The following is a 20,847-nucleotide window of genomic DNA, read 5'->3' as shown; positions in this document are numbered from 1 at the left end:
CACTTGAAATAATATGTACCTTGTAAATGTTTTTCAAACTTTGCTCTATATTTTATCTTTCAAAGAAAACTGGCTATTATTCTTTTTGCATACAGTTTAACTTGCATTACCGAAAAACAAACTAGTTTCCAAACAAAATACACAATTATTTTTTCTTTCATATAGCACTTTTATAAAAAAATCTTTTGACAAGAATAAATTAGGTCATATCTATAAAATCTTGGAATCTGGTAATTTAAATTTCAAAATAACCCACTGAATTTCACATGATAACGAGGCGAAAAGTCTCTAAAAACAGGCTTACTTGAAATAATATAATCATTCAACTGTCACAGAGAATACTATTCAACTTGAGCATGTTTCATTCTCAAAAGTCAAATTGTTTCCATGTCTCAGAAACAAGGTAAATGGAACTAGAACAGCACCAAATGTGGAGATTCTTCATAACATATGACAGTATGACAGAAACAAACTGACAATACTGATTATATTGTTACCAGAGATGAGGAGAAAACCCATAGATTTCTATGGTAAGGCTGAAACGTGGCATAATTTCAGTTAGTCCATAGCTGAACAATATGGTTGATAACAACCATACCAAACAGAACTGAACCAGCTCTTTCCACTAGAAACCAGTCTGTATGTCCTTGTGATCATCCACAAATGGAAATGTTTTCACAGTTGATGAACATCTGAACCATTGAGCAGACTATATGACTAGTTACAAACACTTTGACCTGACAACTAGCAAGTATTTGGATTCTCTTGATAGAAAAAGCAATAACTGTCTGCAGATATGACTTCATGGTTCCCTCTAAGCGTCTGTGACCACTGCCTATGTCTTCCCCACTCATTGACCAACAAATAAATTACCATCCATCATGCAAAATACTAAGACTACAGCATGCACTGCCTACAAGAGTAAATAAATCATATATGGCACAATAAACAAATATCTTAATACATGTGGAAGCACGGACACATTATAACGAATAATTTATACAGTCTGCCTCGCCATTTAGAAACACATATATGTTAACATACATCAACAAACTGGAATAATATCAGTGAGTGCAATGTTTTGCATTGCCAGAGGCTTTCCTTTAGTATGGAAGCCCCAAGCATCAACAACATTATTATTACAAAGTCTCCCTTTTGCAAATAAGAATTTATCGCAAATATGGTAAATAATTTTACTGGAACTACCACTGACATTGAATGGATTTTTCATGCAGATGTCTCATATGACACATATTTTTCATCAATACATTGATTACTAAGACCAGATGATTGAATACACATTTCCAGGAGTACGAAAAACTCAAGGATCTTAAGGTGAGGAGAAGGATTTCCATATTTATGTTTAGTTTTTATTTCTTTCTTACCATTAAACACTGTTGACTAAGGAAACAAAGTTTCAATAAAGAAGGCCATGTAAGGGGTGTACCAATGGAACAACCATATCAGTACTGATGTCACTGTCGCCGTCCACTCATACAGCATCCGGACATGTAAGTGTACACACGTTAATATTTTCAGAGACTGCCCTACTGGAAACTGACCAGTGTGTACAAGTAAATTACTCCTGCATTCAACCAAATTATGGATGGAACTGTAGAGGATATATGAAAAGACTGGAAAGGCATAAATATTGGCACAATGCCGACTTCCATCTCTGTTGCAAGTTTATGTACAAAGATGCTTGACTATGTTTTACACCACTTTTATCTCTGCTCCAGTAATATCACGTCAGGTGACACCAGAAATGGGCTTCACACATTTTACCCACGTGGGGAATCAAACCCTGATCTTCGGTATGACAAGTCAACGCTCTATGCCACCCCACCACCCTTGATTAAGATGAAAGGTGTTGCACATACTTATTTACCTGACAAACACACACATTTTGTGCACTGAGAAGAAGGTTGTCATCCCATATTTAACCCCACCCCCAGTGACAAATGTGCCTAATGACAAACAAAGTGCAGGCATTGCCAATAGCATTTCACTTCCGATTTCAATTTCAACCAATACAATCGAATCAAAACTGCACTTTCAAAGTCTACAGTGCAAAACACAGTAAAAGTCTTATTCTTGCAAATAACTTAATAACAAATTTAATGTTTCATGAGGCAGTGAAAATAATGAAAACAAAAATGCAGTTATTTAATGACTGAGGTTTTCATCCAAGGAATGACATAAAAACATATCGCAAGTCAAGAATTTAAAGATCTAAAGTTGTCCAGTTGTAAGTTAAATGCAAAAGGGAATGTGTTCAATGAGCATGGTTCAATCTCATATACAAAGAAAGGAAGAGGCAGAAAGAATGACCCTAGAATTCCATCACCTTCAACCTTAAATGACAAACATCCTCATTCACTTCAAACCAATTTTTCTCACCAAAATTCAGTCTTTAAAACTTCAGCATAAAGAAAGGCTAAAACAATGCGAGAAGCATATCATAAATAAATTCCAAATTGCACCAAAGCAGGCTACAAAATAAATCTAATACACCATCAATGTCATATCTGACTCGATCTTAGTTGCAATAACTAATACATCTTCAATGTAAAGACTGATAGCAAAGAGATGGATTGAGGCTTTTGCTGTCCAACTTCAGAGGCATGACTTCATTCTGTACCCTTGCATGAAGTTTGAAAAATAATAACTATTCTTGTAAAGAAGAATCTGTAAAACAGCTGACTTCAGATTGCTTTAAATAAGCAAATGAAAATGATTGTGTTAACATTTTTTATTCCTCAGGAATAAGAGGAAAATGATTGTGTCAACATTGTTAACTCCCAAAGTAGAAGAGTCAAGGAAGGGTCATTAATACATGTTTGCACCATACGCGGAAGCCATAAGCGGAAGCCATACTGTTTGTTTCTCAGTTCAGTAGGTTTGCAAGTGGACCCGGTTGTCAGACTGGAAATTTTTCACACAAACAGTGGGAGTTAATTTCATGAAAGTCCATTTCCATTGTCTTCACTCTGTTCTGTGTGATGGTCAGTCTTCCGACGCTTGGCAAAATGTTCAATTCTGTCTTCTAAACTATCTGTAAAACAAAAACAGGATTCAGACTTACAGTCAGTGGGCCAGGCTTTACAAGGTTTTCTGCAATATTCCAGCAAAATCATGTAACAGGATACCTGAAATGTTGTTCAGACATTGCACCAATGTTGAGGAATCAAACAAAGGTTTTCGGCAAAAAACTGTTTTAACCACTAGGTTACCACACCACCCACTGAGGGATTGTTTTTTACACAGCAGGTGAGGTGAAATGGGGGTTTTCACTTTCAACTTTACTGTACCTAAGTAGTGACATACATGCTCATATATGCATGCATGTACATTTCTACAAGTTAATATTAATGTTGTTCCATAGAGCTAATCCACCATGCCACATCTGAACATGAATACTCATTGTGTGCTGAGCACTGGTCAGGATAATAACAAGTACCTTCTTTTAACATCTAGGTTTGACTGTGCCTGGGTTCAAACCACCCACCTACACAGTCTAGGAGGCGCACTAAGCAATATTCCAGCTACATAGTACTGGTCAATGAATTATCAAATCTTATGATGAATCAGAGATCAACTTCCTTGCTTCCGAACACAAATACATATTACTGGGGGCCTAAATTTACATCCTGGATCCCCATAGGTTGAGTATTAGTGAATTTAGTGAATTAGTGAATTTTGACCATGAATTCAAACTAAAAGCATGAAAAAGGAAGTCCTAACAGATGATGCTTGTAAATGTTTGGAGTTTATGTGACCTACTACACATCCGGTGTGACCAAGAACCATTGTAATAATCAGATAAAGGGTGTTAAAGCTCTGCATATTGCTGGGACAACTTAGTCAGAGAAATAGCTGTGTAGTTCTTACCGCACACGGGTCGTTCCAGCAAAGGCCTGTATATCCTGGGTTTGTTACCTGGTGTGAGCCACTCTGACTGCTGCAGAATGGGTGCACTCAACTCATTCCATGGAGCAATGTCAGACTCTGAAGGATAAATCACTGTGTTTACACCATTTCGATTAACAGACAATTTGATATGAAAGAATCTGATTCAATAATTAGTGGTATTTCACTGCTTTCAGAAAGTGGAATAACTCCTATCTAAAAATGAGCCAAAATTTTGCAAGATTTTCAACGAGCACATGACCTCACTATCTCACCTACCTTACCTTACTTCGATTTTGTTTAGTGAGCAATGACAGGTCAATTACTGAAGTTAACTCTTGTATAATCTATATCTCACATTAAGTCAACAATATATAATCACTCTTGAATGTGTTTGCAACAAAAAAATACCCAAAAACATTGCATACCTGTTTCAACTTTGGCTGTGTCAAGCTGGTCCAACATGCCTTTAATCATGGCTGCCCTGTAGCAAAAGAAATGATTTCCATCACATTTTGCTTTCACTTTATTCAAACAAGGTAATGGAGAAAAAGTGACACAACTAAAATCGTCGAACTCAACTTAATTTCAGTGTTATAAGGACTGGTGAAACTAGTGTTGGTAATTGGTTGAAATAACACAACTGATGATTGCTTCACAACCAATGAACAATCACACAGAAAAAAAATTGGTTAGTGTAATTTTTTCAGAATTTCCTATCCATGTTGTTATTGCAGATATGTATAACATGACGCAACTTACTACTTTAAAGTAATGACTAATATATCATGAACATAAACTTCCTGGAGTCTTCAATAAATACTCAGTCATGACTTTTCAGTTAGTGAGGTGACTTTTCTAGGAATTAAATATTTTTTCAGCAATGACAACTCTGCACATATGTTCCATCATCAAGTGTTTCAAACACTAAAACAGTGGTTCCAAAATCTGAGAAATTATGATTGATTGCTTGGTCACTGCAACCAATCTTCGATTATTTCAATTAATCAGAACACCACTGGGTGAAATGAAACCCTAAAAACAATGTCCTGAATTCACTACATTTAATGTGGGGTGCAGTTATGGGTTTGTAATTTGACATTTAATATACTCTGCAATATTCCAGCTATATCGTGGCTGGGTAAGTAGTGGTGTTCAATAACCCGTGCTTGGCATATGAGGAGACAAACGGCATGCCATGCTCATGCTACCATTCAATGAATTATTACTTACAGCACTGAAGAGAATCATAAAACGTAATGCATACTGCTGACTGTGTAAGTGAGTGAGAATAGTTTCATGCCACACTCAGCAATATTCCAGCTATATGGCGGCGGTCTGTAAATAATCGAGTCTGGACCGGACAATCCAGTGATCATCAGCATGAGCAACAATCTGCTCAACTGGGAACTGATGACATGTGTCAACCAAGTAAGCGAGTCCGACCACTAGATCCCATTAGTCGCCTCTTATGACAAGCATAATCACCTTTTATGGCAAGTATGGGTTGCTGAAGGCCTATTCTACCCTGGACCTTCATGGGCCTCAAGAGACAAGGAAGACAGAAGGGCAAACTGTCAAAGCATAATATATTCCAGTCGAAGTACAGGTATTGCTGACTGTGCAAACAAAGCTGAACTTGTGACTTTACCTGACGGCATGTTGGGCCCAAAGTTGCTGCAGATGGCGAATGTTGTCTTCATGCCAGTCTTAAGGAACAAAAAACACACTACAATAAATACCTTCAACGGGATTCAATTATTCATGTTTCATTCAATTAGGCAACGCACACAAGCAGACTGTTTCCTGATTGGCTAAATAGGGGCTCGTGTTACATTATTGTGTAATGACCAATCTCACAGAATTTGTTTCTCCAGTTACTGATTTAGGTCATTTTCAATAAATAATAAATTGCTGTATTTTTAGAGGCATATACAGATTACTGGGTGAACATCAGTTTCACAATTTGCACACAATTGTTCACATTTATGTCTTCAGAAAATGAAAAAAAATACATATACATATAAAAACAATAAAATCACACTCTTCACTGACTGGGGAATAAATTTCATTGCTTGTAAAGCCATACAGTCATACAGAATGTGTCAAAAACCTATTTTTGTCCACACATACCTGCTTCATAGACCCACTCAACATCATCTCCAAAATCACAATCATACAGCACCAGAGGGATTTCTGAAAATACAAAACAAGTGAGTGAGTTAAGGCTTTTTGGTGCCTTTAGCAATATTCCAGCAATATCACAACAGGGGCCATCAGAAATGGGCTTCACACTTTGTACCCATGTGGGGAACTGAACACAGCTTCAGTGTGATGAACGAATGCCTTAACAATGAAGCTATCCCACCATCACAAGAGTACAAAACAAGCAATGTGAAATAGAAGATTGACATTCAAACAGCATACTTTTCATGCTCCCATACTAATTACTAACATATCTTTTATTTCTGAGTGACAGAATTGATGAGGTACTCGGGTACAAAATGAGGAAGTGAGTATGGAATGACAACTTCTTGAACAGTGCGACATCATGAAGTATGAAAGTGAAGCAGGTCTCAAAATATGAGTACAGGTGACACACTGATAGACCTAAAATGTACAGGTAACATGTTGATAGACCTAAAACGTTCAGGTAACACGTTGATAGACCTAAAATGTACAGGTATCATGTTGACAGACCTGAATCATACAGGTAACATGCTGATAGACCTAAAACGCACAGGTAACACGTTGATAGACCTAAAACGTACAGGTATCATGTTGACAGACCTGAATCATACAGGTAACATGCCGATACACCTAAAACGTACAGGTAACACCTTGATAGACCTAAAACAATCATGATGAACTGAGTTCACCTACAATTACAGCATTCCCACATGACCAAGGAATGCAATACCTCTTATTGTTATTATGTTTTACAGGTCAAATAAATATGCAGCAGAGAGAGTTCATTTGATCCATTTGATTTGACAGTCAGGCAGGGCTCTTGCCCCCTTTACACGCAGTCCAGACTGAGAACGGTACTTCTTCCAGGAAACACTGCCTAGTTGAACCCACCAAGAACTTTTTTGAGAACATGTAGACTCCCCAACACTGCAGCTGTCTGCATTATCCCCAGTGTCAGAAGTACTGTGCTCCCAGTGGAGAACCTGTGCACTCTCCTTGGCACAGATCAGGAGGCGCCAAACCAAGCGCACCAAGAACAATCGGGAGCCTGATGACAGTGTACTTGGGATGCAAGAAACTCATGCCTTTCATCCTCTAGCCCTTTAAATCTCCCAACAGAGGAAGGAAGACATCTTTATTTAAAACAAGAGTAACGTTTGCTCAATCATTTATGTTAGTTACAACTGTTAATAATAGCATAGTATTTCCACAGCACTTTTCAAGTGCCATTCACCCATATCAGGTGGTGACCTGTTGTCTTACCCGAGGCCATCGTGTATTGAGGTTTTCTGGGGTTCTGTTCGATGTTCAGTAATTCATCAATAATCTGTATGAAGGAAACAAAAATGTTCAGTTTACATACTCTCGACTCTTATTGGTCTTAACAGAGCACTGAAAAATCAGTGGATTGATACACGACAAGATCATAAATAGTATTTGCTAAATTTATTCAAGACTGCTCAATCCAAGGCTTATCAAGACAGGGACCTAAAATAAAGGCCCTTTTATGAATATTCAAACCTTGCCATGTTGTGAGCAACAAACTATATTTGTGCAGCCAAAACAAAGATATCTTTAATTTTGCAGATAGCAATTGCAAAATGTCCAGCTACATACATCTTAAGGTGGGCACATATTTTTTGTTTTCTACAAACAAAAGGAGGGAAGAGAGTATTGAGCCCTGTAATATCCAGCTGATGGTCAGTACTCACATCTGGCCCCTCCTTGCCCTGCCCCACAAGCATGAGGACGGCCACAATACATCGCACTTGATGCCACAGGAAGGCCTGACCAACTATTGTCAGCTCACACATCTGGTACCCATTTTCTCTGCAAATGGAAATATTCCTTACAAAAAATCTTGCTCCTGTTTTGTTCAGTGTGTATCAGATCAAACACCATCACAAACTAACAGTTACAGTCTCACTTGGCAAATTACACTATCTTCTTTTACATGTTGTTATATATTCAGTCATGGTCAGTTTAATTTTTGTGAACATTGAGTATTTCAGGCCAATATGGAAATTAAATGTTAATAATACCAACCTTTCATCTAAAATCTTGATCTCTGCAGATAAGATTCTTCTCATGAAGTTGACAACACCATTGCCCACATCCATCTTGCAAAGGTTGCGGAAGTCATGCTCTCCTATTAATTTTGCTGATGCCTCACACATCGCCTGGAATTGAAACACAAGTTCAATATGCAGCTATCTCCCCTTGTAGATAACATGACAACAGGAAATCATTTAAGTGTAATACATGCTCTCCTAATGAACCCAACATTCTGCTGAAGACAGCAGGGCTCACTGCATCCTTTTGGCCATGTGGTTGAGCATACAAACAGTATTTTCATCACTCCAAGGCATGGTGGAAGATAAATACGGAAGGAGTGAGTGAGTGAGTTTAGTTTTATGCTCCACTCAGCAAAATTCCAACTATATGGCAGTGGTCATGTAAATAATAGAGTCTGGACCAGACAATCCAGTGATCAACAACATGAGCATCGATCTGCACAATGGGGAACCGATGACATATGTCAACCAAGTAAGCGAGTCTGACCACCACATCCTGTTAGTCGCCTCTTACGACAAGCATAGTTGCCTTTTATGGCAAGCATGGGTTGCTGAAGGCCTATTCTACCCTGGGACCTTCACGGGTCTAATATGTAAGGAAAACCAAGGGTAGACATTATTGGTCATACTGAACTAGTCTGTAGTCTTTTCTGACAAATGATAACATGAAAAACGGACTTGAGAAAATAATCTGCCAATCTAAATTTTCTGTAGTGATGGAATATGAGACCACTGTCTGTGCCTATGAATTCAGGAAAGCCCAAGACCAGGTCCCAACTCCTCAAAGCAATCGAAACGCTGAGATGATCATAACTCCTATACTTTACTTAAAAATGTCACAGCGCTAAAATCGCTTTGAGGAACAGGGCCCCTTTATACAACCCCTAAGCATTTGTAATGCACTGACACAGACAGTGATTTTAGCATGTGTCTAATAGATAATGAAAATGCCACTTACTCCTAAATCCAAATTTCCTTTGGGGAAGTAATACTTGTAAGTCCTTCGTTTACAACTAAATCTGTAACAGAACAACATTTTGTCAACACAAAACATAAAACATAAAAAGATTACAAATTCATCAATATGCCACACAAAGGCAAAATACTCTCATTGAATATATGTACTAGTTATCGTCATGTCAAATGTTTTGGTGTGTGCATGGCGAAATGGAAGGAGAGTATTGAAAGAAATACTACCACCAAATTCAGTCTAAATATTGTTGGCATGGAAACACAAAAATATCTTATTCAGAATTCCAAACTACTTTAAGGCACCAGTACACCACCAGATCTATCAATGTGTCAATCTTGGTGAAGAACAGTTTTAAATTCTGCCCCGGAAAAGAACACAAACACCAAATTTAGTTGAAGTCAAACCTGTTGCCATGGAAACACAAGTTATTTTATTCAGAATTCAAAAACTACCAAAAGGCACCAATACACCACAATACCAATCTATGTGCCAAGTTTGGAGAAGAACTAGTGAGTGGTTTTAAAGTTCTGCTCTGGAAAAGTGTACAATCATCAATTTCAGTCAAATTCAGATGTGCTGCCATGGAAACGCAAAAAAAACCCATCTTAATCAAAATTCCAAAACTACCTAAAGACACCAGCACACCACCAGATCTATTGTTTGCCAAGTTTGATGAAGAAATATTACATGGTTTGGAAGTTCTGCTCCAGAAAAGACGAATGTGCACTGATGCACAGATGGACGGAATGCATTTTAGTCTTTTTATCACCCATAAAACATAAAGACAATAACCAAAATGGGATCTAGTGCAATTCCCTGACTTTAATCTTTGATAACATAATTTTTGCACACTAAAGGACTGTTATTGTTTCAATGAGCAGCTTAATCAAGACGGCTTGTGAATAAATGAATCACTGCCAGATAACCAAGGTATTGAAAGCATGAAATTAAAGTCTGATTGAACAGTAACACCCATTTTCTCCACAAAATCCACTTAATGTAGCACTGAGTGCAAACAGAATCATAAAATCAAATGCAATAGAAGTTACCAGGACGAACACTGATTTTTCATAAAGTGCTTTTGTTTTGTTAACACACACTTTCAAAATTAAAAAATTCACATGAAAAGCATTTTTACTTACCTAGCACTAAAGTTGTGTTCTACAGGTGCCCAGGCCAAGACCCTTATCTCAGGGGGAAGAACTTTGTTGAGAATATGTACATAGCGTATCTCGGTACTCTTTTCACCTGAAACACAACAAACCTCCATTACATTTGGCTTTCAAGGTAATGAATTTGTGTACTAAAAAAGTGTCTAGCAAAACAAACTGGGACTGGCAAGACAACCAGAATGAATGTAAAGGAATGAAAATTTGGTTTTCAAAAGGCCCATACCTTGTCTGAGGTGTGCGGAGCCACCATCTCTCTGTTTCACACCTGGTCCGTCAAGTAGGTTGGTCCGGAGGTCAATAGATATCACCTGTAATAAGTATCTTCATATTAAGAAAGAAAACAAAAACTTCCTACTGCATGACTATTTTAACATTTTGCATTTGATTCTGATGCATTTCAATATATAATATCCATTTTCTCAGCAAGAACCAAATCACTCATGCATTAGAGATGGTCTGAAAAACCATGAAAGCACAGATAGGTTATTTACCTGGCTGAGGGCACTGACTCCCTTGTCTGTTCTCCCGCATCGATGATAGTTGGACACCTCCCTGCAACATTAACACACACAATGCAATACAGTTGTGTCCCCTTTATCCAAACCTCACACATCCAGAAAATTATCCCAACAAAAACAACAAATTCACAACGCTGTAAAATTATTCACTTATCAGGTTTCCGAAAACAGATGGTCAATTTCACATACAAAATGTAAGGTGACTGGCAAGGCTAGACTTCTCTGTTGTTTTGATACAGACTTTAATTCAGAAGTTCATGTCAGGTATAGAAACAGTTTGAAAGTGTGGATGACATCACAACTGCCACCTTGCCAACCCTTGTCTCACAACGAAGAGATCACCTGCTTTCAGTGTACAGTTGACAGTGAAACCCCCAAAAATGTTGAAAGTAAACTTGCTTTTCTACAAAGACAGCACTAAAAGCTTTCGCCAATATCTTGACTTGTGATAGAATCTGAGCTATATTTGTTCCCACTGGAAAAATTGGGAGAATTAGTTCAGAGAGTGAATGTAGCATTACAATAAAACCACAGGAAAAATATGCACCATCCATGAAACACCAATATATCAATAGTTTTTAAAAGGCTATTCTGGATTTCATGGGTTCACTCTTAGTGCTTTGAGTCTTAAATCTGAGAGATTACTTAACACTTCAATGAAACCATTTGAGTTTGTATTCGGTTCAGTAAACAATACATTCAGAGTCACTTCTGGCTGTATCTTTAGTTGGCACACACTTTTGTGAATTATCTCCCCTTGAGCAACATGCTCATTCCTGATAAGCTGAGAGTTTGGCGATGTCTCAATTTAATCTCAATTGTTTATCGATTTAAGCATGCGTTAGTTGGTCCCTTTGAAGATATCTACTTTGGGTATCCAACATCATAATCACAATTGGTAAAATCACAACATTTATCAGAAACAAAATGTCAAAAATATAAAAATTCAGTTTAACAACTTAGTGGTAGCAGACAAAAACATTCTTGTACTCTTCTGTGAAAACAACAGATTTTAATGATGGCAGCTTTGTCAGATTTCAGGGCTGAGAGATTCAGATTAAGAATTGAAGGATCAGACATCAAATAAGGTTATTAATATTGATGGCTAAATGTCCATGGGCATCTTACCTGGATTCAATGAGCCGTGTTTTGAGCAGGGCATCAAAAAGAGCTGCCTCGATGGTCTTGTCCGTCTCTTCCTGAACTACGAAGCCCTGGTGGTCCCACCCCAGGTACGCTATCTTCAAGGCAATGTGACGAGTGTTGTACCTGACATGTAAAAAGCTTGTTTTAACACTGCAGTCCAGGCAAAAGGAGTGTAAAATGGTTGGTTTAATGTTAAACACAGTACTTAGCACTACCCCAGCTATATGGCAACAGAGTATAAATAATCAGGCCTGTACCATGAGCATCCATCTACACAAATAGGATATAGGATAGTGTGAAATGAGGTTGTATCTAGCATTCCAGATTATTTCAGGTTTAGAGCATGTATATGTGTGAGTGTACATTCAAGGGTTCAAAGCCACTGGCCACAGGACAGTAACCTGTCTTGACTTTTATTCCACTTGCCGTGATTTATCATTATGACATCAGTAAATTGAGAAATCATCTAACTTATGAGCTTGTTATACATTTTACATACAATTGAAAATTCTTCCTCACATGATGTCACTGCAGTGCTCTTGCGACAGAGTTACATAACCTGTCTGTGGTTTCGTTGGCAGGCAGGAGTGAAGCAGACAACATTGTGGCAAGGTTTAATCGCTCAGTATTAATCACACGTTTGATGTTACGACACCCAAGACTTGCACTGCCTCGTGTTCTGTCGTAGGACATGCTGTGACAATATACCGATTTTTCATTGCGATTTTCCCTCTTTATCTATATCGTGTCAGTTCGTACTGCACTTGGAAATTAAACAAACAATGCCTTTCTAAACTCAAAATCAAAGCGAAACGTGTCAGTAAATGGCTTTTCTTCGTAAATGATCGCTTTTTCAATAAAGGTGATCACAGCAATGCATTTGCTGGGTTCGGCAGCAAGTTGGTGCAGCGCATTTGAGTCCGGAACCAGACCGGACCGGAAGTGAGAAAAAGATCGCCCATTAATCATACGTTTTCTTAAGAATGATTTTGGTTCCACTTAACACTAACACTATGTAATGGTTAAAAGAGTAGAAAAAGAGTTTAAATTGCCATCGATGACAACAATCTTCCACTCTTAAGGGAATATGCCTGACAACTATTACAAAAGACCTGGACAAAACAAATAGGTGACAAGTCACTTATACCTGACTACAGGGATCACATGTCTTCAATTCCAACAAGCTCACTTTAGAAATAATACATCAACAGTCAAGACAATCACAACACTCACTTTGAGAAATCAAACTCTCTTTGGACCTTCAGTTTCTTCTTGCAATCAACCTTCACTTCTCCCTTGAGCACAATATTTCTCAGCTGGGTCACATGAGCCTCCAACTGACGGACTCGCGTTAACAAGTCCTGCAAGGGAATAATCAAAAGTAAACAAAACAGAAACACTGGTGTTCCTATGGGGTCATCTAACTAACATTGTGTCATAAATCTGACTATAAAACTACAAGTTTCATACGGAGTCAGCATATTTTGAGTAATACCGTGATAAAACACAGGATGACATGGGGCACAATACAGATGGACTTATCCACAATATTAACGCTGATGCAGTCAAAAACCTGGTTTGAGTGACAGAGTGAGTGAGTTTATATTTACAGCACATATAGCAATATTCCAGCAATATCCTGCTGGGGGACACAAGAAATGGACTACACATTTTGAGGGACATCCAATAATCTGCCACTGTCATGGTGCATGAGCAGAATGACCTTTACCTGATCATCTTGGATGGCCATTAGCTGGTTACATAAATGGACACATATGAGATCCTGGCTAAAAACACCATCTGTCACAAACCTTGACTATCACTACCGTTCATTCTGGAGTCATTGTGACAGTCTGATACACATTCTACATTGTTGGTTGTCTCTTCCAATGCGCACAATCAACTGCCCTTATTGTAACAGAATTTACATATTAAAAATTCAATGTTTACAAGTGGCAACAGTGTTTCTTGACATATGTGAAAACTGGGATCATGATGACTAATATTAACCTTTTTCAGTCATAAATGCAATAATCACAGTTTGCGTACAAAAGCAAAAATATATCTCTGCAGTGAACCACCTGCAGTTACCATAGTAACATAATAACCAGGCATGCTTATATTTGTTATGAACATTTCATCACCATCAGACAAGTAACATGCATATGAACATTGTGACATCACAAATATATATATATATATATATCAACAGTGTGAGACACATACACAATTACAACTCATGTGTCATAATGTGTCATGCACTTCATGTACATGCCAGGTGTTACTGACTCTTAAATATAGAGGCACAAAATGATGTTTGTTTGTTTGAGGATACATGTAATTAGTTCATGGATACAACATACCTCCCAAAAAAAAATGAAAAATAAAAATCTGCGAAGCATAGGTTAACTTGCTGTATCACCAAAGAGAAATAGTGCAATAGATTGAAACGTTCAAAAAGTGTTTCTTTCACACAATACATTGCCTAACTTGTCTTTAGAAAACCTCAAGACATAATCAGAACCTTTAAGAAAAGAATTTCCCACAAATTGAGAAAAGATTCTCAGAGAAAATCCAGCAAATGAAAAAAAAAGAATTCAATGCTTGATGTAATTACTGATCTTAAGAGAATTGTGAAGAACACAATTTGAGATAGTGCAACCATTTTGGGGGTACAAAAATATACTATTTTAAAACACCTGTCCATGTTATTAGTTACTGGTTTGAGAAATTAAAATTTCTGTTACTCACTACGAAGAAAAATAAAAATGCTCCACTACCATAAATATTTCATCCAAATTCTCAGAGTTACATTTTGTGGGAAAGAAATGAAAGCAGCACTTAAAAATTCTTGTTGTGCTTGAATTTGTTGAATATTTCTTTTCTTTTGCTTGAATACATAATTAACGTTTGATTGGATCATCATAAAAAAAATTGGACACAATTGTATCTTTCCTTCCTTAAAATTGATCACTTCTTAATATTCTCAGAGATGAAAAAGATATATTTCTCCAAAAACATCTTGATCACATATTTCTTGAAACTTAAACCATTCCATTGCATCCAATGAACTGCAAAACAAAGCATAAAAGATGCAAATTATTTTGTTTTTTCCTTTTATACCTTTTAAAAACAATTCAAGCTGAAATCCAGAAAAATGGTCATATTTGTCTCTTAGTCGATAAACAAAAATGGGCAAAATCAAAACTCCTTCTCCCATAAATGAACAAACAAAAAATAGCTCCAGCTACTGCACAACCTCAGTCTCAGTCAGAGACAGCTATAATACAGCAACAACCTCCTACCAGTTTGGTCTTAAGTCAGCAGTCACGATATCAGCGATGGCAAAAATACCCAACAATCCCATCTCCATCAAAATATTAGACAGTGTTAAAAAAAATGAAAATATAAAACAATAGGATGTGAAAGAAATATCTTTACAGTTTTAAAGAAGCATGCTGTGAAATATATAATATTCCTGTGTGAAATTTAAGGTCACAATCAATTTTGTGTTTGTGTTGCATGGCAACTACTGAACAGACATGATAGACACTACGTGTGTGTTAAGTCAGGTTGCCCCCATGTTCATGCTGTGATCATCCCCATGCATCCGTTTCGTTCCAAAATGCATGTAATTCCCATGCCATGTCTATATTTGCAAAACAACACAACAAAAGCATGCATTCCATTTCAATTTGAACAAGATTCAAATTATGCTGTAGTGCTACATGTGCCAGTATACATATCAATATACACTGAGAAATGAAAATATACGACAATTGTTATTCACCACCTTTCAAAGGCATCCTCCTAGGTGTAAGAATTATACATTTATTCAAGCTGATATTGGATCATTTAAATCTCTTTAAGATTATTTGGTCTCCAAATAATCTAAATCTGAAATATTGAAATGGGTTAAATGGTTAAGCATAGTATCACCCACATAAAGGACAACCACGGCTGAAGTGTGTACACTAAAGATCACATACCACATAATATTGCCTGTCACCATCTGATCAGGGTTAAGCAATGTTAAGTTTGTGATAAATCATTTCAATGTCTTGCACCAAGGACAACCAGACACCAACCAAACCATACAATGAACATAGGACTAACAAAATCAGAACTGCCTGTTTTAGGTTAAATTCCTTCTTGTAATTAAAACTAGTTCTTGGTTCAGGAATGTAGCTTTCCTCTGGATTGATGTTACAATAAGTTCAAATATTATTCAAACCAGTTTTAGAATGACTATCATGGCAGTGAATCTCAAAACGGTTGTTGCACTACTCCTTTACCATAAAACCATGAATATCCTGAGAACTAACATGACAAAATAATGAAAGAAGTTAAATATTAATACCAAAGCATTCTCAAACAATTAAATATTGTCAAAGGAATTTATGTTATAGAACAGTTTTGTGTAGAGAATGATAGGAGAAAATTCAAGACATGAATACAATGTTCAGGCAATTCTGATTTCTACTGTAAAACCATTCCTTGTCAAAACAAACACCATGGAAAGAGCAGCTCTCTCAGGACAGAACTGCAGGTAATACAGCTCTCCACAGCTTTAGACCAGAAGCTACCAACATCCAAAGCATGCTACAATCTTCATGCACATGCGTACCACTGAAGTGTGGCAACCATGACCATCCACTAAACCAGGATATACCTTTTCTTCGTTGTCACTTTCCTCTGTTATCATATCAACATACTCCTCTTCGATGTCATCATTTGTGTGACTATCTTCGTAAGTCTGAGTCTCTACGACAGAATCGTCGGTCATACTTGAGACATCATTATTGTTTTCCACATGATTAATTTCATTTAACTGCCGAAGCTGGATGGCTCCATGACCATTTGCATACGCAAGCATGACGCCTCCAAGGTATGCATCATCAACTGGCTCCTGTTTAATGGCCATTGTGAGGGGAGATAACTGAGTATTGCCATCCTGAGAAGTGGGAGTGGAGTGGGCCGGTGACTGGGCATGGTTCACAGAGTTGAGTGAGTATGTTTCAGGAAATACAGGAATATTCAAATGGTGACTAGTTACTGTCAGACTTGGGGAGTTACAGTAGACTTCAGGAATAGATATAGCACCACGCTTTCCAGGGCTACTGACCAATTTCTTCTCTTCACTGGCATTATTGGAAGCAATTGCAGGAACTACAGTCTGGGTATAGCCTTCATATTCTGACACCATTCTTTTCACATCGGTTGCGGTTGGGTCAGGCTCATCTGTAAAGTTTGAATGGTTGCCCAAAACTTCCACAAACCAGAAGTCAGCGAACCCTAGCCTCATTGTCAGTTTCACCCGAAAACTACACTTATGACCACGAACTTTGTGTTTCTCACATCCTGCAACAGATGACAAAAAATATGTCACAGAGTGCTGAATTTATGAATAAACATTTCATCTCATCACGCTTAATGTTTTATTAAACATAAAAGGGTCCCCTCATAGGCATTAATTTTTTTAGAAAAACCTAAATGACTTCATTTCAAAACATACACTGACCCAACTTGACTTCTTGAAATACCCAAAGTTTACATTCCATTTAAGGAATTTAAAATAAATGTCTTTGACAATGTCATTGATTCATGTGTACAGTTATCTGAAGAGTTATTCCCCTTCCACTGTCAATCTTAGCACTCAATGCCCTTATTGATTTCAAAATCTCATATTCTTCTTGCAGTAATTTCAAAACATTTTAACATTGTGGCATTTCCATGTCACATGTGACACAACACTGGTTCAACAAGATCAACCATAGGGCCTAACATAAAAATAAAAGATATTATGAATATAACAATGCAGATTATAACAGGAAGAGAAAGCATTTTATCAGTGATTTTTCCAGAATAATTTCTGAAGTTCTGACATTATATTTCTTTTAACATTTCCACTGATTTTGAGAACATGTTGCTAGTTCAGAAACTTAACACAAATTAAGGCTTCATTTAATTATTTTACAGAACAAGCATTTTGATATGGATTTTTAATCACAAGAGACACTGAAACAGTTCAATACCTGGGACACAAACTCCGAATCCACCACATCCTCTCTTGCATGAATTTGTCCCACTGCAGTACAAAGTCTCTCTCGCCATGACTATGTGACGAACATTTTTAGCTCTTCCTGCTCTGACCGATCCATTTTGGAGCACCATCTTTCCAAACTCTGTCAATGTGAATCGGTCGTCAAGGAAACTTGGTCCCTTGTGAACTTCACAATATATTTTGTGCACCTCTCGTCCTTTCCGAAGCATGCTAGCTTGGCGATAATTATCAATGCTATACAGGTACTGGCGCAGGTCCTGACAAGCTATTTTCTCCCCCTTCATTTTGGCGAGATTTTCAGACATAAATGTATATACTGGCTGTAGGTTGAATATCACAGGAATTGAGTATTCTTCATGGGTAGTGATTGTAGTGTAGCACACAAGGCGCTAAAGAAGCTTGGCAAGCGAATGGCTCTGCATAGGAGACGCTCACCCCATTACATTGTCCTTGGTAGAGTATTTCTTGGTACTAAGCTGGACAGTAGAAAGAGAAGTGTTAGCACAGAAGAGGACAGGCAAAAGAAAGCAGAAAGTGAGTGAGTAGGGTTTCACACCATAATCAACAATATTGCAGCTACAATGGTCTGTATTGTTCATAAGGCCAAGAACTGGCAATATAGTGGTCAGTGCAACACAGACCCAGAAAATATGTGTATGACACATATCAGACTGCTGAGTATTGGTCTTCCTAGATTGTCTCCTGTCTGAGTACTGACCACACTCTTACAGAAACTATTGCCATCCAATTCCGATTTTGACGGCTATTATGGCAAGCGAAATGACTATCTTCATGAAAAGTGAATGATAATGCATTTTCAGACAAAAAGAGCTATAGATTGTTATCAGTTATCTACAAAAGGTGTTTGAGGAAAGCAGAACATCTGAAAATCTGAAATAAGTTTGTTTTTTTCTAATACTAATAACTTCTTAAAAGCAAATTGATAAATTTGGTTAAAGGCGATAGAATGATGTTAGGGCATGAGTTTGGGAAAGGCAGGGACCATGGGCCATTTTGCACATTAGAATAAAAAATGGCCCTTTAAAATTTTGAAGTTTACTATTGACACAAGGACAGTGGCCCATTCTAAATACAAGAAATGTCTAATAATCCTGAAAATGGTCCACAGTCAAAGTTAACTATCCCAATCTCAAAACAAAACAACTGAGAATCAGTGTTAATTGATTACAGTTGAAAGAATTTTTTTTAGAAATGTGGTAATACAATAAAAGAACAAAATATAATTTTGTATCTGGAATACTACACTGGTTTTATTACTCTTATTGACAATTTGATTTTTGTTCAGTATCAAGCAAAGATAATTGGTGTAAGTTTTACACAAAAAAATATCATCTAACACCTTTCTGTAGACACATACACTTTTCAAACAAACTGCATCAAATAATATATTCAACATACATTAACATGTTCATAACATGTAACACCATTAAAAAAGATTCATTTTATTTCACAAAAAAGTGAGTATTCTCAATACTGACTGAGATCTACTATGTTCTTTTTCGCATTGAGCTTCACCTACAGAAATAAATGTGCTAAAGTTTGGTCACATTTTTTCAAATTATTGGTATCTAGTCACGTTTATTGATAAAATAACGGGACATCGTCCCACACATTTACAAGCTATCAACATCTGGCACATTTCGCCCAGTCCGAGGTGAACTCCTTGCAGCGAAGCTTGCGTGACGTCACACCACTCTGACCTGAATATTAAATGACTGAAAACGAAAGCTTTTACAATCGCACCCGTCTAACAAATAACATTTTCAATCAAACTAAGCCTTCAAATACATGCATGGAATAAATGAAACAGCTCACTTGCTCAAATAGAACCTCCGCAGTCATCTAAAACGCCACAGTCATTAAATTTTTCACCAGAGTTGGGCGTAGCGCGGAGTCGCTTGGACACATCTGGGTATTGGCCGATCGCCATCGCTCGCTGCTGACAAAAGACCGATCTCCCCACCCCATTATAAACCCCCATTACCTTTTCCATAACTCACCTAACGGGCTAATATTCAGTCACAAACGTGTTAAGGCATCTGCGATTGATACCAGCTCTGCCACTTACCTCCTTCGATAAATTTTCAAGCATAACGGGTGCAGTTTGTCGAGAGGGCATATCTGCAGTTGAACCGGGTGAAGCCATTTTGTTTCCTCTGCTGGGAAAGTAAACAGCGACCCCTATCCGGTGGGTGCGCGGACAGTACCCGTAACTCTGTCTGTTCCTACCCTCATCTGAATCTAATTAATGCCTTTGAAATGAATGATGTCATAAAATATGAACTTTAATAATTTTAGATGTGACAAAGTGTATTTATAAATACCTACGCATTATATCACCCTCTAAATAATCCAATTTCACTTTCACTACCTTTTACTTAGATAAGAATTTCCCCAAATTACCTTTAAACCGAAAATAATATTGTCATTAAATCTGTTGATTGATGACACAATGAATGTTTTTCATCAATAACTGATATCGATCTCATTGATTTTTTCAGAATTTGTTTATAGCATTTACCATTGATTAAATCAGAATACATATATGCATACAAAACATACTTTTAAATTGTTTTCTCATTCACCACTATACTGATGTATTTATTCAAAATCATTTTAATTTGACACTTTGAACACATAGACTTTTTACAAAAAGGGAAAAGGCAAAACAAAGACAAATAAAAAATAAAACGTACTACTTGACAAAAAGGGACACACGCCAACCAAAAATTGTCAAATATACCATCGATCAGTAAAGGCATAATCTTGCATTTGATGG

At 37.2% G+C, this 20,847-nt stretch overlaps 1 protein-coding gene across 1 annotated transcript; it reads right to left on the bottom strand.

Moving 5' to 3' along the window:
• Nucleotides 1-1,367: 1,367 nt before the first annotated feature.
• LOC137267548 (tRNA pseudouridine(38/39) synthase-like) lies at nt 1,368-20,226 on the bottom strand. The gene is made up of 17 exons (XM_067802025.1): nt 20,137-20,226; nt 18,019-18,523; nt 16,656-17,344; nt 13,217-13,344; nt 11,966-12,106; nt 10,811-10,871; nt 10,543-10,627; nt 10,290-10,395; nt 9,133-9,193; nt 8,146-8,279; nt 7,812-7,929; nt 7,363-7,426; nt 6,043-6,105; nt 5,561-5,618; nt 4,338-4,393; nt 3,892-4,008; nt 1,368-3,055 (listed from the first exon to the last, which is right to left on the bottom strand). Exons 2-17 carry the CDS (start codon nt 18,350-18,352, stop codon nt 2,961-2,963), a joined length of 2,310 nt encoding a protein of 769 aa, XP_067658126.1. The 5' UTR covers nt 18,353-18,523; nt 20,137-20,226; the 3' UTR covers nt 1,368-2,960.
• Nucleotides 20,227-20,847: the final 621 nt, after the last annotated feature.

This window comes from Haliotis asinina, chromosome 16 (genome assembly GCF_037392515.1).
Source record: "Haliotis asinina isolate JCU_RB_2024 chromosome 16, JCU_Hal_asi_v2, whole genome shotgun sequence".
Lineage (NCBI taxonomy): Eukaryota > Metazoa > Mollusca > Gastropoda > Lepetellida > Haliotidae > Haliotis > Haliotis asinina.
This window is presented reverse-complemented; position numbering and strand designations above follow the sequence as displayed.

What these genes read in the sequence shown, in the direction of transcription:
- LOC137267548 (XM_067802025.1), bottom strand. Translation starts at nt 18,352, where the DNA reads ATGTCTGAAAATCTCGCCAAAATGAAGGGGGAGAAAATAGCTTGTCAG. An exon ending in GAACACAACTTTAGTGCTAG is followed by an intron (nt 9,194 to 10,289) that starts GTAAGTAAAAAT and finishes GTTCTGTTACAG; the next exon opens with ATTTAGTTGTAAACGAAGGA. An exon ending in AGGGCAAGGAGGGGCCAGAT is followed by an intron (nt 7,427 to 7,811) that starts GTGAGTACTGAC and finishes TCCTTCATACAG; the next exon opens with ATTATTGATGAATTACTGAA.